The 18,723-nt window shown below is 35.7% G+C and overlaps 1 protein-coding gene across 1 annotated transcript in view; it reads right to left on the bottom strand.

The window, feature by feature from the left end:
- Positions 1-3,353: 3,353 nt before the first annotated feature.
- Positions 3,354-18,723, bottom strand: part of RAB11FIP2 (RAB11 family interacting protein 2) — a 34,173-nt gene continuing 18,803 nt past the window's right edge. Inside the window, exons 4-5 of the mRNA XM_040606751.1 lie at positions 11,732-11,777; positions 3,354-8,030 (exon numbers count right to left, since the gene is read on the bottom strand). Coding sequence (XP_040462685.1) covers positions 7,803-8,030; positions 11,732-11,777 — 274 coding nt within the window. The 3' untranslated portion in view covers positions 3,354-7,802. The remainder of the gene's footprint in view (positions 8,031-11,731; positions 11,778-18,723) is intronic.

The raw sequence follows: 18,723 nt of genomic DNA, 5'->3' as shown, positions 1-18,723 counted from the left end.
AAAGGAGTGCCTGAGGCTACACACCCAAGTCCTGGGGCACTGCAATGCAACACACAGGTTTGTACAAGAAAACCTTAATTCTCCCAGAGCTCATTTTTAACTTCTACAATACACAAAAGAGTAAATAAGATACTTTGGCTCTGTATACGTTGGAAAAGAATTATTTAGACTCTTCACAATATTACAGTTTAAAATATGTTACTGTAGTAGCTTTTGGATAGTAACTATAAAATATCGGAGAACATATCTATAAAGGAATTACAACTATAAATTGTATGAACACCTTAAATTGCTTGTTATACGCGTTTAATGATTTAGTTTAAAACAGCATGTAAAAACTCCTTAAAAACAGTGTATTGAAAAACTCATCCAAATTGCTATGCACAAGACAAGACATTTTAAAAAAATGACATTTCACACTTTGTGATTCCGTGTTCCTTAAAAATAAGTACAAGGTAATCTATAATAGCAAAATATAAGCATATTTAAGCTATGAATTGTAAGTTAATGAAATAAGCTGCTTTAATGGGGAAAATATTTTATTAGGAATTAGAAAATATACATAGCTGGAGAGTCAGCAGTGTTTTTAAAGGATCCCATGAAACTGCCACTATTTTGACGGAGGTCTGGCCTCAAAGAGGCAGATTTTCTTAATGCATTGTAGAAGTCCTTGGCAAATTACATAATGTTCATTAAATTTAAATGGAAACCCTTGATGTCTCCTGTAAAGATGTCCCAGGGAGTCAATTTTCAAGGAATTCATAATGTAAGCAGCAAGTTATCGGAGAAGGAGACATTCACCGCCCAAGAAGGCCCTGAATGAATCATTTAGAGGTGGCAGCGATATGACACATTTTGGCGGTTATTTGTTAGACTCCATGAGCCCCTGAGCCAGACACCTACCTCAAGGAACAAACGAGGCCAGCCCCGTGCTGTGTACACCTGATTTCCTCAGGCACTTCCCAGCTTTCCTAGGGAAGTCGTTTGTTTAATCCCTAAAGTTAATACTAGTGTCAGAGGGCCCCAAAAAGGAGAGGTGACAGCAGCCTAAAGCCCTGCACTCCTGCCTGACACCAACCTTGGGAACTAATCCTTCTAAACTCCCACTTTTTGGGGGGGGAATTCACCCCCACACTGGTCTCGTCAGTGAAGGATGCCGTGTTAGCTCCTCCTATTACAAAACCGATCTGGCACATGCTGGGCAAACAGATCCCTTAAAATCTGAACCCTAGTCCTACCAACTTTTTGTTGTTGGGTTTTTTTGGATCCCAACAGTGGAATCTCCCCAATGTTGTTTCTACTCACTCCCTCTGTGCCACACAGCAGATACAGTTAAGGCTGAAACAAAAGACCATCCCATGAAGTTTTCCCCCTTTTTAATGTTTGGCTTCATTTTAATGGTGCATCTCCTAAAACCTTTTTCAGCTGCTTGCTTTTAAAGTACAAACATGTCAGTACGTAGCCACGGAGAGTAACTTTTCTGTCCTAAATCATTGTGCATTTATCAAAGACTGATCTACGTTGCTAAATGACATAAAAACACATTATAAATACATTGCAATAATCTCCATGTAATAGCCATTGGCTTCCAGCATTGAATTTACTGTTATTTATATAAACATTGCCCAATGCCACACAGTTTTCAAATTGTGCTGTACTTAGTGTGGTAGCCTTCTGTCATCGTTACTCAGTAAGCAGACCAGGCAAGAGAAAATAGCTTCTTTTAGCAGACAGTCTTACTCCTCTCTCTCATAAAATGGCACTATTACAGAATAACCCAACAAAATAACCCAACATTTTGTTAATGCAGGATAAGAGACAGGATTTGTTTTTCATTGTCGTTATTTATAACTTTACTAATGTGCCCCGTGTTACACAAAAGGGCAATGCATCCCAAGTGCGCTGCAGCCAGAGCTTGCACAACATTCCCATAAAAACAATTTAAAACATGGAAATGAAATCCCAGGTCTTCCTCTCTATGGTTCCATAAAGAATTAGCTTTAATAAATGTAACTGGAGAGAGAATTGTCCTTAATAATCCTTCTAGTTTACATCTAAGTGTTTCAATAGCTTTTAACTGTTAAACTATATTTAAAATATCCTTGATAACTTTTATTATGGGGTTGAGATGTTAAATAATGAAAACCCCAAAATCAACTCCATGCTGAGGAAACAGGAAACTATTTAATCAAGCTGGGCTCTTACATTGACAACAGAATTACAGTTGGTATCAACTAACATACATTATGCCTCTGAGGCAGGGAAATTGCGCTGGCTCCATTTTCAGATGGGCATAGGAACTGAGATTAGTTACCAATGTGAATTACAGATGGAAACTGGTATTTAATATGCAGCATGGTGCTTTCAGAAACCTGCCTTCCTCCTCTGTCCTCACTCCTCATCTACTCACCCATCAGGACAGTTGTAAAGTCAGTGAGACACGGCATGAAACAGCTGATGGAAACCTGCACAACAAAGCATGTGTAAGTACAGGCACACCTCAAAAAATTACACTGCTTTCCCATATCCACCACATTCCATGGATACCTCAAAGAGAAGAACCCTTTCTCATTCTCCCAAGTTCAGAGTTGTACAACAAAGGACCCAGTCACAGAGCAAGTTAACTGCAAGGGAATTGCATCCCAGGGAAATTCAAGCCTCCAAGTAATGGGGTGAACTACTCATGGCGTTCTTCTCCTGGGTCAGGACCACTCTGCATATCTTCTTAGCACCCAGAAAACCTACTATTGTCAGGGGACAGACTTTGCTGCCTTGCTGCCTCAAGGAAGAGGAAAAGATGACAGGCGAAAGCATTCCTTTTCTGAGAAAAGCATGCTGAAAAACTTCTGTGAGCATTGGAAAAAAATACCTATGGACAAGGGAGAATGCTCTGGTTTTCTGCCATTCTGGCTGCATTTTATTCTGTCAAGCATGAAGAGAAATATGCATCATGTTTTCCATATAAAAAATCTGCAGTGTTTGTCCTCATGCTAAATGCAGTTCTGGCCTGCAGTGCCGAAGAACTCCTAGTAATATTTACACAACCACAGAATCAGAGGAATGGTGCATTTAAAAGGACTGCAGCTGTCACACAAAAGACGACACACATACTAGTGCATTTAAGAACATGCCATTTTTTTCACTAATTATACATTTTGGACACTACTGAAGAGATTTCTCTTAACGGCTACCCTGCAAACAGCTGGGATATTCATTTAGAGCTGTTCCTAAGGAAATACACTTCTCTGGAGTCTGAGAGTCTTCACAGCATGGTTCTTTCAAACACATATTTAAGCGGAGCTTAAAGCGTTACATGCTTTGCATAACACAGATTAATATCACAATTCGAGAAATACTGCGGTAGTGCATTGTGGTGCTTTATTAGTGTTAGACATGCAATATTTATTTAATGAACAGAAATGAAAATATTAAGATAACATTTTAATCAAATTAAAGGAGTTGAAGTTGCAACAATGAAACAAAAAAAGTTTTTCATGCATTCTAAGTTTATAGTTTTCACATGTGCATATAGTTGTGATTCTGTACCATTATTAAATGTAGACAAACTACCATTGATTGCACGAGACGAAAATCAACTCTTAAGTTATAAGTAATGTTCATATCTTTTACAGACTTCCTATATAACCTGGATCTTCAGCTTTTTGGAGTATGTTGTAATACAAGACATCTGGAAGCTTCTAAGATGAATAGGAATGGCTCTACCATTTGTAACATCCAGTGGCTTCCTCCATGTACAAATTATGAAAGATAAAGCAAATGCCCACCATGCCTTAGGAGACCCATGACTTCAGAAACAGATCTCAACAGCCTTCATAAACAGATTAAAGTGCTACCTATTGCATATTAAATACTTCCAGTGACTGTATTTACATTTAGAAGTTATAAATCCCTGAAAACAGGGTTTCATACTGAAAGTACTGACAGACCCTTAAATCTAGCATCATCAACACAGCAGTGCTATAATCCTTCACCGTGGACTTCAAACAGAGGAAGTTAGTCAACATGCTTTAAATATCGCCATTTTAAAAGCCCACAGCTAATGCGTCTATCGTATCTACAACAGTAATGGATACATAAAGAGCAAAAAAGCATGAGCTTACTTTACATACTTGATATAGGACAATAATTTTTCTTTAAAGCTGGAAGTGTAAACAAACCTCCAGTGCAGCAGTAAACATATTAAGACAGCAGTTCTGTTTGTTTTAAGATGCATGTAAGAAAGGGGCATCCTGTACAGAAAGAATTGCAGCCTAGTACCTAATGAGCATGATTTTCATTAGGTCCCCAAATCATGAAACCTTCCTAAATGCAAGGCAACATTTTCACAGCTGGAAAATTACAAATAGTTCTTGATACAGAGCCAGCAGCAATAAATGTAGTTATGTATAATCTAGGGAGAATGCTACATTCATTAGTAGGTGGAAAACCAAGCTAAACATAAAATACAGCAGCAAGAGGTAACATACATAAATATTAAACATCCTTCTGGAATGGCAGAAAGTTTATATTACTTACAACATTAAAGTATGGCCATGATATTTGTTCTTTAAAGTAAGTAAAATACATGGCTATGAGCAGAGGTGTTCAAAGGATAACTTCAAAGTATAGTGTGTGCATGGATGAACTTTAATGCTAATTTTTGAGAGAAGAAATCAAAATAATATAGAGATATCCAAAAGGTTCATCCCTACATTTCAAAGGGCAAGAAAGACTGACTGTAAGTGGCATGTTATTGTGGTTTTAAAATGATCTACAAGAAAGTTTACAATTTTATCCTATGGCAGAAACAGAATTTCCTTTGTTTGCAACATATAAATGACTCTGTATGAAATGTTTTCATTCAAAAGCTGCATGGTTCAAAAAATACGCTTGGGGTGAAGATGCTTTGCAAAAATAATCTCAAAATATAGAAAAATGTTAAAATTTTCTTTCTAAGCAGAAAATTACATGCATGTAATCTTTCCAGAATTGCTCCAAAAGTAGCCTGTATCTTTAGTTGTAAGAACTCTATAAAAATATTTTCATAGTTGTAAATGTCCCATTCTGCCTCTCTTAGTAACTTTACCTTGTCCTAAATTGCATTTGTCATTCTCCCCTTTTTCTTGACAAACTGTTAGAAACAAAAGGTGCTTTTATTCACTTACAGATCAGATAAAGACTAGATAGCACATTCAAAGCTTCACTAAATTTCTCCACTAATGCACAAAAATTGATCTTTTCGCTACCTTTAATCTGCTTATCGTTCCTGGTATGCAAATATGTCAAATGATCTGCTTTTAGTCAATTATGCAGTTTGATATTCTACATTTACATTCTAAAAGGAGTGATTTCAGAGGTGCTAAATATAGTAGAGTTTCATTTTAATAATTATAAGTTGGCTCGCAAGTGAAAAGTCATTGGAGCATATTCTCTGGTTAGTTTATTTGTTAAACCCCATTGGTGTGTATGATTCAATCATCGGAGATACTACAGATGGTCTCATACCACTTAGTTTGAAAATGACTGTGGAATTCAAAACAATTGCACAACACTTCCCCATTAACAATATGAGAAAACCACTTGCTTTGGCCAAACATTTGAAAATGTTTAAGATCTTTTATGGAAATACTGAGTAACTGAAATACATCTTGGTGTAATTAGGAAATTAAAATCTAATTGAGTGCAAAACCTAACTTCCAACAGTAAACGTACCATAATGTAGTACATAACCTTTGGCACTTTGTATATATTACAATAAATTTACAGTAATTTAGATCTTAAGTGGGTCAAAAGAACATTCACGTGGTTTATGAGGTACCGGACTTGATAAATCCTTAGGTTGTCAAAAGAAAGATTACCTGATAAGTGGGCCCGTTGCTGCGCTGCAAATGTCTAAATGCAGAGCACTACAATTAGGTGGGGCTTGAATCACTCAGGCTCCATCCAGGCACAATGATCTATGCTAAGCGATCCCAACGGTGGGCTGGGAACACTCAAACTGCATATGTTTTAGGGACATAGCACTAGGGAGATGGGAGGTAGTTGCTAAAAAATAATAATAATAATAAAAAAGAAAATAAAAAGAAGAAAGAAAGAAGAGAAGAAGAAAAAGCCAAGTATGAGTAAATGAAATCTGAGAACAATTGTACAAAGATGTACTTTTTTCTAACAGGAATAATTCTGTGCTGTCATACAATACTAACATTATCAAAAGCATGCAGATAATAGAACTTTTCCAACTTCTCCAGGTCATAATTATTCAAGATATTACTGTTTTTTGTGGTTTTAAAAATGAAAACATATTTAGATCTTTTACAACAACAAAAAATTGGAATTTAATTTTAGAATTTTCTTCCTGCCCAGCAACAGTGATTACATGGTGTTATAAGAAAAAAAACCAAACAGATCAGGTGTAGAAAAATAAGAGGAGGAAAAGACAGACAGTTCTCTATTCTCTGTACCTTATTTTAATATCATCTTACTGTTTCACAGCAACAGAGAATCCAATTGAGACTCTCAGGAAGAAAATTAAAATATCTATTTATGTTAATATTGTGAGGATTCTTCTCCTATAGTATTTTCCCATTATACATTCATCACTATATTTTGTCAATTTACTGAATAACAGATACCTTTTTCATATGTCATTTTACAATTATTAAATCATCAGGAAGACATTTACTACATTCTTTCACTTGCCTCAGTGAAAACTGACTTTTAGAAGTACTTACACACATATAGATTTTTTTAAATCAAAAGCCTTTCTAAGTACTCTGTATGTCTTTAAGCAACATAGCCTATTTCTAAAGGCATATACTTCCTTGTCATAAGATTAAAAAAAACTAAGACAGATATGTATCATGTAAAACTCAACCTTAAATTGAGTCAGTTATGTATTTTTTGAATTATGTCTATTTAAGTCACTCTGTTCATTTCTCCTACATTTTCACTGTAGCAGACTTTGATTGAACAAAGTATTCATATCTTTATTCCATACTTTCCTCCAGTCCTACCTCCGACTCTATTAACACTGTTCAAAGTACTTTAACATATAAAAAGGCATGCAATAACTTCATACAAAAAAGATCCTCAAAACAACCTTATGTCATGAGCTCACTACCAAAGTTCAATAATTATACACAAAATTCAGCATTTAAGTGTAAAATAACTGACTCCAGCACGTGCCATTACTGGAATGGCATGGTATTTTTTACACTGTTATACAAAAAGCACATTGTATAGAACACAGCATTTACTCTGCAAGGACTGTGCATCACTGTTTTCCTCTAATATGTGTAGAACAAACTACATTCCATTGCAACAAACCACATGTAGGTTTAGTGAAGTGTACTACACTGGCTTGAAAACAGTGGTCTTGATGGCATGCTGTAATATCAGAATCGATATATTTGCATAATACCAATAATCAGTCAAGAAAACATTCATAACAGCACAGGCTTCCCAGTTGAAACTGCCACATGGTGAACACTAAGCTATTACATAAACTGCATGAACATATTTAATGTGCATTATTAACTGTACCATAACCATTCTGTACCTAAAGGTGTTCTCAAAAAGGAAAAAAAATAATATTCAGGTAATCTAACAGAATATTAATTTTGGCAGTCCCTGCTAGTGTCTGGAGTAAAAAACAAACAACCCCCCGCCCCGTGCCATAGTCCTGTCCTCCCTTGATTCCTGAAATTTCTTAGGAGAAAAGAAATAAACAGAAGTTGAAAAGTTAATGTGTGATTTCCTTCCACTACTGTATTCAGCAGAAAGTACCATCAAGTATTGCTGTCTCAGCTTTTGGAAAATTTGCCAGCTTTTCGAGAAGGTTCATATGGCACTCTGAGAATACTAGGTGTTTCTTCCATTACTCGTACAAGAAGATTATCAATGTAATCCTCAAGTTCACGAATATGGGTGTCCTTCTTCTTAAGTTGCTCTTTATGCTTCACCAGCTCCTGCAAAACCTCTTCGTAAGTAAGGTTACGGTATCCTGCAGTGGCGTCAAAAGGATTTCCATCCTACAGGTAAGTTTAAGAAAAACAAGAGATTTTATTAAATAGTTCAGTGTTCTGGACAAGTTGATGGGTTATCGCTTTTCATATGTTTCTCATATGCACCTCTTGACAGAGGCAACTTTCCTTAGGCAACACACCTCCATTTGCTCTAGAGCTTTTCCCTCCAACTCCCCCACTGGAGCAGACAACTGGAGACAGGTTGCCCAGTTCGAAGTTTCCCAAACTGTCATCTCAGAAAAAAATACCGTTCTCAGTGAGATGTATACACCGTCAATGACCGTACCAATCAGTAAGCACAAGAACAATTAGCAGGTTCACTTTGGGAAACCTTCATTACAGAAGAACAAGAGAAAGAAGCCTGAGAATTCAATTCCCGCTGTAACTCTCCCAAGTTCTCGCCTTTTGAGCGTATCACAGCAAAACATTTACTTAGCTTTAAATGACATCAGCCCTCATCTGTCTTTCATATTGTATTTTTAGTCATCAGTGGTTCTCCAGGCCTTGGCCAAAATCATGTAACAAAACTTTTCAATTTAAAATTTTAGGTGAAACTAAAAGGCTGCATCTTGTTTGCACCAGAGCACTTACGACAGAAATGTGTACTACTGAAAGAGCCTGCTTGCCTGCTTGGATGCAGCAGGGGCCCAGAATTAAGCAGCAGGGAAAACAATTGTTTCTGTAAAAATTTCTGACAACTCAGCAAATGCAGGTATTAGCAGAGATGGACAAATTAGTCCTCTTAACAAAAGGCAACAAGTGATCCAAAATACTATAAACTACAATGTCTTATTCTGTGTCAAGATTAGCTATGACTTCAAGTAACCAGACTATGAAAAATTTGGAAATGCTTAATTGAGAAAAAGATTGTGAGATTTGGGTTATAAAAGTACTAGCACAGTTAGACATGCTAAGCAAGAAGTTTTATCTGATTCAGAAATGGAGACATGTGGAAGATACAGAACCTCTAATTAAGAAAAATAATCTAATCTTTCAAATTCTGCACCTCTAACAGGGCAGAAGAACACAAGATAGCTTTTGTTTACAGTAGAAACTTGTCATTAAAAATAATAAAGCTTGCACAGCTACCAAGCACAAACAACATAGTAAAGTCATATTCATTCCCTTTCCATGCTTCATTCCTTTTCTTTCCATGCAGCTCCATATTTGCACATTGGCATATGCTGAATCATTAAAATACACGTGAGCAAAGTTTTCAAATAAGCCTAATTAAAGATGATGGTGCAATAGGCTGAAGTACGACACCTCAATCAGCCTCTCTCCATCAATTATAGTACAGTAGGTCTCAAAAATATGTGCTTTTAAGGGTTTCTCACTACATTTGAGATATTTAATGTCACATTTATGTACCTGTATTCAGTATTTGAAACCTACCAAGTTACAAGACTGTAAGTGATCAATAACTCCCACTTTATTAAAACAGTTAACTTGAAATTTATAAATCGGTAATTGATTTCAAACAAGTATAGAAGAGATAACTATACTTCACTTTCTGGTCATTGTATTTTTAGCACACTTTCTTCTACAAGATGGAAATAAAATTTTCTCTTTATGGTACTAAATTTTTAAATAAGATTATTAACACTTCCATGTCTAAAACACAGTGTTTCCCTAATTTTCTGATTTGACAAAGGAACAGGAATTAAGAGGCAATGATGTCTTCGATTATTATATAAACTTTACTGGAAAATTGTGCGTGATACATATGCTTTAAAGATGTTTTGTCATACACATGCTTCATATAGATCTTGAGGGGGGGGGGGGGGGAATAACCTATCACATTAATTACACAAGAAAACTCCAGTTAAAGGATGTTAGGGCTTGGAAATAAAGCTTGTTAAAGAAGATTTTAAATGTTCCGTTTGAGCAAATAAGCGATACTTGAATGTGCAAGGAACAACTATATCTTTACAAAAACAGATACTAAAATTTTGATACAAAACATTAACCTTATAATGAATTATTAAGGGAAAAAAATTCTGAATCATAAGCTGTGCGAAGAACGACTGTCTCAGCTACAGAATATTACTGGGGTACACGCTGACAGCCAGAGGAAACGGACTTAGATAAAATGAAGGCTTGGCAATTTCTGATCATCTCTTTATTGTTCTAATGAGGAATTCTGCTCTGGGAATACCATCTAAGCTACTTTCACATCTTTTGTCCTACTTAGTTCATCTTCCTTTCAGTTCTTAATTAGGCCTTAAAGAGCTCACACCGCCCTTTCAACTGGCTACTGCTCCCATTTAAACACTGCTTTCAGAGACAGGTGTTGGCACCAGAGTAGAAGACATACAAACATAATTACTAAATGTGATGCACAAGGAAGAAATATAATAACTTGGTGAGGGCTATTATTGCAGAACCTAATAATAAATTACTTCGAACACCTTAGAAAGCAATCTTGAATATTTGAAAAAATAATAATCAAATGGTTTAATTCAAAACTATGGTTGAGATATATTTTCTTCTCCACCTAATTTGTGTTTTGTATTAAATGAGCACCACCTCATAATCCTACAACTGACATTTAGGATAGCTGGTATTGCAAAACAAAAATCATCAAGGATTTCTTTTATCACCTTTAAATCCTTTAAATAAAACAATTCACATCTTATTTCTTAAAAGAATTAAACAGATGCTTTTACCAGCAATAAATTACATGATTTGAGGTAGTGTATTTGCAAGCACATAGAAACTGTAATTATGGTTACTTTACAGACAATAGCTGCTAAGTTGAATCAATTTTTTTGATGTCGCTTTTTGTCAGAGATTAAGTAACCGCCTGGTAGAATTCAGTTTACTATCTGATCAAAGGCAGCCTTCATATACTCTGACATCTCCCACCAGTTAGTTACATTATAAAAACTTGGGAATTTACAATAACATCAAATGTTATTACAATGCATTTACATAAACCAGACAAAAACCCAAACAGTACCAAGTCATATTTGCTTGTGAAACTTGTTTTCTATATATTTTAAAGATTGAAAGCAAACCCACTTTTAAAGATTTTATCTATTCACAGAACAAATTCTAGTAAGACTGTATTTTCCTCCAACAAAAGATGCTGCATAGGAAATCTGTGGATTTTTTTTGTCTTTTCTTAGTACACAATTTATTCTAGGTTCTTTTAGAGTCAAAAGAATATTCTGAGTAACAACTTCAGGTATTTCTTTTTTTAGTGTTTACTGAGAGGCTGTTCATTTATTATTTTGCATTATTACTCCTATCATGTATGAGTTCATTACTTACATTTTGATTTGCCATTTAAAGACTGTCTTTAGGTCTCCAACTATAGTGACAGAAAACTCCTGTTAGGTCAATTAATACATCACTGCCTAATGCAGAGTTCCTCACCTGACTACTACTTCTCTAGAGTCATCCGAAATACCCCAAAGCAACAGTTCTCTTTTTCACTTTCTGTGCAAACATCTGATATTTCCCTTCTTCTCTACATCATCATACCAGAAGTACACTAGATATTGAGTGTAAAACTCTCCTTTACTTCCAAATTTAAATTAAGCCTGTAATTTCCTAATTAGATTTTCTGGATATGTCAAAAGAAAAAACAAAACCCCCAACATTTCCTTATGAGAGGTTAAACAAGATTAATAGCTTATACTGTGTCAAGTGCCAATTAGTTGGCATTTACTGATGGCTTTCCATAATACCTCATAACTCACCATTGTTTTCCTGAGGTCTTCAATGCCAGAAGGATTTGTATTAAAACTGTGGAAAAAAAACCAAAACCCCAAATATTAGCAGTGCATACTTAGCTGACGAAAACATCTACCAGAAGACACTACTGAATGAGGCACATAGCTGTAAAATATTTAATATGATTGTTTTCTTGACTTGTTGAATTCAGGAAAAGTAGGGAAATATTCAAAGTTAATGGAAATTTTAATGTATTAGTTGTTCATACTTTTTTGTATTTTCCATATTCTTTTTGCCATAAGATTTTAATAATTAAGAAATGCAAGAAAGGGTATTACTGATTAGGCTTCCCTAGCTCTTCTCTTATCTCTGGACTTACCTTGAGCTTCTAAGCAAAAAGTGGCACTTTAAATGAAATAGACTGGAAACAGGGATGAGATTGTTAACAAAACCCCTGCAGACTAGCATGTATTCCCAGCTTTCATGGCAGCTGCTAGAGGAGTAAGGTTTTTTAGAAATTCCAGTGTGATCATCAGCCCAAGCCAGAGCTGAAAAGCCATCTTAGGACAGCACCATTTGCTCCATACTTCAAACTGAGTAAATAATCTATTATTTTATAAACCTAGCAATTATCCCACATATCCAAAACCCAAAGTTGTTTCACAATGTTGTTGCGTTGAGATTTTTTTCTTCCTCAACTGCAAAAGTGCAACTGATATTGATAAAAACAGCCATTGTCTACGTGTCAGGCCTACTGGTCTCTCAGGTCGCTGTAATTATTAGCAAGTATCTTCAAAAATCAGTGCTGCTATGCTCTTATGTACTTGCTACAGCAAGTTTGGAGAGAAAACAAACTCTCAAAATGTGTTTAGAATTTTGATATCTCCCACAAATACTATTTACTTGGTAGCATCACAGCAGACATTCTTTCACACGACAGAAACTACTAGGCAGATTGCATGTACTGGCTGTCACGGGTGGCATTTGACTGAGAATAATGCAAAAAGTTACAAAAATATATTTACACTTTCTTATTATTTTAAAGGCAGTTTAAAGTAAGGAACATGTATTTTGTGACTGTTCATCGCTCTGCTATCTGAATTTATAAGCCATATATTTCATGGTATAGAAGTGGAAAGGACATAATTTACAAATGCATATTACATAAAATATAAAACCTGATAAAAAAATGTTTACAATTTTTTTTTTACATTAGAATTTTTATTCTGTGCATTATTTTTCATTTCCAAAGAAGGCAGTTTTTTTGCTCATAGAAAAGTCTTGGGAACGATCTGCTGGACTGAGGATATTGGATAAAGATTGGATTACACCAACAGTCACAACTAGAAACCAAGAGGTGTCTGACGAATCAAGTTCTGGCTAATTCCCATTATACCTGTTTGTAACAGTGATCCGCAGCAGCCTGCTTAGTTTGCTGGAGACCAGTTTTGAATGAGGGGCCTCTTTCATCGGGTATTGTCTAAAAAGCTAAAGGCAGGAACCCTCCCTCACAGCCCGCCTTTTAGTTTCACACTGATGTGTCAAACACATGATGAACTTGCTTCATTCATGACTGCCTTTCGTGATCCGAGTACAAAAAAAAAAAAAAAAAAAGAGTTAACTGAACTGGATCGAATTAGCTTGGTGAAAACCAAGAATGTCTCTATTTAACGAAGTGTGGCGTTAATTTGGGATATCTTTCTTTTGGGACTGTTTCCTCATGTTAGACAAGATATAGAATAATACAGCCTGACTGCTCAACTGAGTGACTTTCTGAAAGGTTAAAAAAGCAAGAACTTTCATTGCCTTGAATGACTTTATAGTTTCTGTGATATAAGTTCTAGGCCTCTTTTTTCATAGCAGCAGCTTAAAAGAAAAGCAGCAGTTCTGACTATGAAACGTTACGTTTGAAAATTAGAAATATAAATCACTGGCAATACAGCTTAATTTTTTTTTTTTTCAGCTAAAAAACCTGCAATTGTTTCTCTAACATTGTGGACATTTTAACTGCAATTACCAAAGAGCACATCTGCGTATTTTACACGAAGCAATTTGAATATACTTGCAAAAAATGAAAAACTATTAAACCAAATATTCCCCAATAAAAACCCAAACCCCATGAATACCTTTACTTATAGTTTAAAGAGATACGTGGAAAATTTACTGTTTCTCAGGGAAGAAACAGGTGCTGAGATTGCATATAACATTTTAAAAAATCAGATTGTCTGCCTGTAAGGTGGGAGCTCCGTGGCCCCACTGAGCCCTGCAGGGTTTCCTGCCAGTGCTTCCAGACCGAGGTGAGCGTGAGCAGATGCAGGCTCTCACTGTTGCACCCATAACTCACTGTCCAAGAACCATGCAATACCTCAAAAGAAAATACTGTAAAATTATGAATGCATACATTTGGGGGAGTTGCATGTTTGGTGTACTGAAATTCATGAAAGTGTTTATGTTTTAATTTAAATTTCATCACAATAATATACCCCTAAAGCTACCATCTCACTTGATTACTGGTAACAGCTTACAGAAAACATGCCTCTAGGACTACAGCCCACATGCTGTACAACCATCGTAAGCCTCCTTTGAGCAGCCGTTTTCTTGACTTCATAAAAGCATTCCAAAATCACTGATCTAAGCAATTATAAAAAATAATGTCATTTTTTTTACTGTGTTACAATCACAGTTCGTACTGATAGTGCTAGTTATAGTCCCATCTCTGTTTTTTCCCCAGGGTTTGATAAATTGGCAGGGAACTTTTGCTATGGAAGCGCAAAAAAACTATTCATAGCTTGGGAAAAAAAGTTTCTCTTTTTGGGTGGTTTTTTTTTTTTTTTTTTTGAGTGCAGTTTACTGTGAACAGTGATTGCAAAAAACTGGCACTGTGGGATTCTATAATTATTGTTTCTCAGTTATGCCCAAACTAAATTTGCTCAGTTTACAAGTAAAAAGATTTTTCTTTTCTAACAAATGGACTTTCTGCCAACTCACTCTGAGAACTACAGTCAAACTGAGTTTCTCTGGCTCATCGTCATCAACGCTGTGTAACTCCCAGGTGTGGTTATGTCTGAGTCTAACACCCTCCCACGGACATATCTTTCAACCGACACAAACTGGCCTGACTACTCCTCCTCCTGCTCACTGAAAAGAGTTCATCCACCTTCCTGCTTCTGTGTCCCTCACATCTCAAGAAAGCAAGTCATCTTCTACCTTTCCCACTTACCCAGACAGCACAAGCAGCCCCCCTCTCCACCACCACCGAGTCTTGTATGCCTCAAGGTGATATCCCAGGTCCTATAATGATTTTTAACAGTTTTGTCTCTTACAACTACTAAACGTTCATTCACTCCAATCACCTTTGAGAAAGTTACGAAATAGCCACAGGGAAGTAAATCACACCAGCACAGATTCAAAATCAGCTGCAGTACAACCAGGGAGGCGACGCTGACCATGCAAGCCACCAACTCCTACATCGCCCCCCCTACCCCACTATAGGTAGAACAGACTCCTTCGATCTAGTACAGCAGTCACATCCCCCATTTCACTCATCTGGAAATTCAATTGGTTTCCTTAACAGTTACTTTATATCAGATATTTTTACCAGATTAAATTATATCCATTACTTGGTTGCTTGGGAAGTAACTTCCTTTATATTACATTTTTACTGAATAATAAATAAAGTTTGTTGGAATTTCTGGGGTTTTAGTAGTTTGGATTTCAGTTCAGGTTATCTGAGATGAGAACCCTCTCCTATGGCTATGTTGCTATGGGGAAAAAAGTGATGAGAAATAAAAATAGTATAAGAATAATGGAGACAAACACTGCAATGCTGATTCTGTACAGTGTTTTGAATGACTATTTCATGATCATAGCAAGCATATTATTTTATACTTTCTTATTTTGCCTATTTAAATATATTTCATTAGAACCACATTAAACTTACCTTTTTTTTCATAACACCTATTTTTTATGAGGCAGCTAAATACTGCCGTTACGTGTCGATTAATTGCAGCTTGTATAGAAACTTCAACACAGTGGAGATGAGCATAGGATGTATCACAAGCTCAAGTTTATGAATGCAGCTTGTAATTTTGTCTTTTGAAGTTTAATGGTAATTATCAACATTCAAACATTAGGTCTAGTGGTTGCTTAAATATTTAGCTTCTAAATGCCCAGAGATTAAAACAATGTTTAAAAAAATCTCTGCTCTAAGTGATTTAAATGTTTTAGTGCCTGAACCATTTACTCTGACAACATTATGAATGGGAGTCACACTCCTAAATTATGCTGTATGGAAAGCATAGTTTCTTAAGGAGCAAAAGCATTTTACTTATCTTTTGCTATTCATATCAGTTATATGATCATTGTACCGTATACTAATAGAAATTAAATCTAGGATATTTGCATTAATCATTACTATTCAAAGTATTAAAATCTTCTATGTTAACTTGACATCCTGTAAAATATCCACTATATCAATAAGCTCAGTGTGAGTTTTTAGGTTTTTTTTCCTTTAATATGGAATGTCTCTGAACAGGCAATTAGCAAAGCTCTACCATGTTCATTTTCCATCGGAGTTGCAATATTACTCCTATTTCTCAGTCTTTGGACTGATTCTTATTACAGTGCTTATGCATTTTTCTTTGAATTCTCACAACACATATCAGAACCTTAAAATATTAGGATGCAATTCGAGGTATTACCAATGTACTAGAAAAACAAAAGAAATTAATAAAATCAGATACAGTTAATGAAATTCAGAAACTTTGCTTTCCATAGAATATTATTAGCCTGCTGTGTCTGGCAATGCAGACATCACTTTATACTCTGAGAAGGAATGACTGTCATGTCTGGCAGCTAAGCAAGTATGGAGTAAGCATATCACCATTTATTTCACAATCAGATTCTGGGGAACATCACTTAAGACACTTCACTATATAAATTGTCCTGCTGTCAAGCCATGTTCCATGGCCTTCTGGAGTTTGTGTAACCCCAGGAGGACACAAAAGGAGTATCAGGTTTTGTTGCTATCACTCCATTTTCTTAATATTACCATAAAGTCTCATGCCAGGAGTTAAGAAACTGGACCAAACCCGCTGAACTCTGAACATAAGGCACACTTCCCTTGGAAATAATTTTCTCAAACTACATATTCTTTACACAGACTTCTCTGGAAATGGTCTGTTCATGAGTATACTGCTGCACTCTACAAAGCCCTTTAAAGATGGCAGACGTTTCCGTGAGATAAAGAACGCACGGTCTCAGAATACAGGGCTTGATAATGGTCCTGAACAATACACACTTCAAGGAAGCAGCCTTTTCTCTTGTGGCTCACATATATTTCACATTTAGCGCAGTAGAAACACAACCATGCAACTACCTAGAAGCACAGCAGCTTTGAGTTAAAACAACTCAAAAGAATTTAACAAAATTTTAGCTTTATGTATGAACACCTCCATTTTGAAAACAGACATGAATCTGAATCCACAACAAGCTGGTGACCAGTTCCGAAGCGGAGACAGGTCAAGGGAAGTGGAGGCATACAGGGCTGCATTCATGAGCTCTATCAGAATGCTAGCCTTTTCCTTCCAAAAATATAAGTATCTTAAAATAATGGCACTTGTACTTGCACACTGCTGGACGCATTACTTGTGCAAATTCTTGTATTATTCAGGACTTACAAGACATTCTAAAATCAAAACCGATCTCACACAGTGTACTCAACTGAATTTTAATTAAAGTTTCTGGAAACAAACAACAACAGTTTTACATAAAATGTTAATATTTTAAAGCATATAAATATTCCTCCTTTCACTAGGCTGTTGTGCTGTGGTTAAAAAACTAATGAAGTTTTATTCTCAAGAGACCACTAAAGAACTGTTATACTAAAAGTTGTGCCAGCACTTCCATAAGAATACCTTAGTATTAGAGATCTGTAAGTCAACCAAAAAAAAAATCACAGAATCATTTAGGTTGGAAAAGACAATCAATCAACCCTAAATAAAATTTTATATTGAAATTTCCAGAAACATTTTTAAATGCTTAAAAAAAATAGCATTAATTTTGTCTTCTTATAATGAAATAGGAAAAAAAAAAAAGTGCATCTGTTTTACATAGCTTCTGCATTTATCAACCAAGAGGCTGCATATAACTATTCAATATTTTTTTTCTTTTAAGAAAATAGAACAGGCAGTGCACTTCGCATTGGTAGAGATAACATGCTTTGTGCATCCACTCAAAAAAAATTTTACACGCCATAATGTGCACCAACAGACAATGAAAGCTTGAAAAAAATGTTGTCATGCAGCCAGCAGGATGAACTTTGCAACTTTGAAAACAACGTTCCTGAAACGGACAACTAATTAGGAGTAAGTGATTGCTGGTGAAGAGTCTGCAAAAGTCAAGATTAATACTAGGTATTCCTATAATATCTATCTAAGAATGGGTTGTTCCAACGCACTCCAGTAATGTCCCAAATACTGTGACCACTGCTTTGTAGTAGCTTTGCAAAAGATTTCATTCTTCTCTCATGACATGCAGCGATCTTTCTAAATTGAATCAAAACAGTCCTGGCAGAACAGACTAAGAATCCTTTCATGACTTCTGCTTGTTCTGTAGCTCCCCCTTACCTTTCACATGCCGGTAATGTGTTTATTTTGCTGAAATAACGCTTTACTGACAGCTTTACCACACTGAATTAACAAATTTTAACAGTCTACAGTATAATTAAAGCACTGTAATAGCCTATCAATATTGTACCTAGACTATAGATAATCACAGTTGACTAGACATAAGTCTAGTCAAATTTCAGCAGAGAACTGACAAAAATTCATTTCAGGAAAAGCAATGCAGAAGTACACTGCTCTTAAAGACAGGCTAACACTGACAGGAGCAACAAAATTCTGAAAATATCACAGTTCACCTGATGTCATTTTTTCACTAACAAATAAATACACGTTAAAATGTCAGAACAGACTTTATTACTCTAGCAAACAAGCAATTAAATGTTAGAGATCAACAT

Source organism: Falco naumanni, chromosome 9 (genome assembly GCF_017639655.2).
Source record: "Falco naumanni isolate bFalNau1 chromosome 9, bFalNau1.pat, whole genome shotgun sequence".
NCBI classification, from domain to species: domain Eukaryota; kingdom Metazoa; phylum Chordata; class Aves; order Falconiformes; family Falconidae; genus Falco; species Falco naumanni.
The sequence above is the reverse complement of the archived record's forward strand: the minus strand, read 5'-3'. Positions and strand labels throughout refer to the sequence as shown.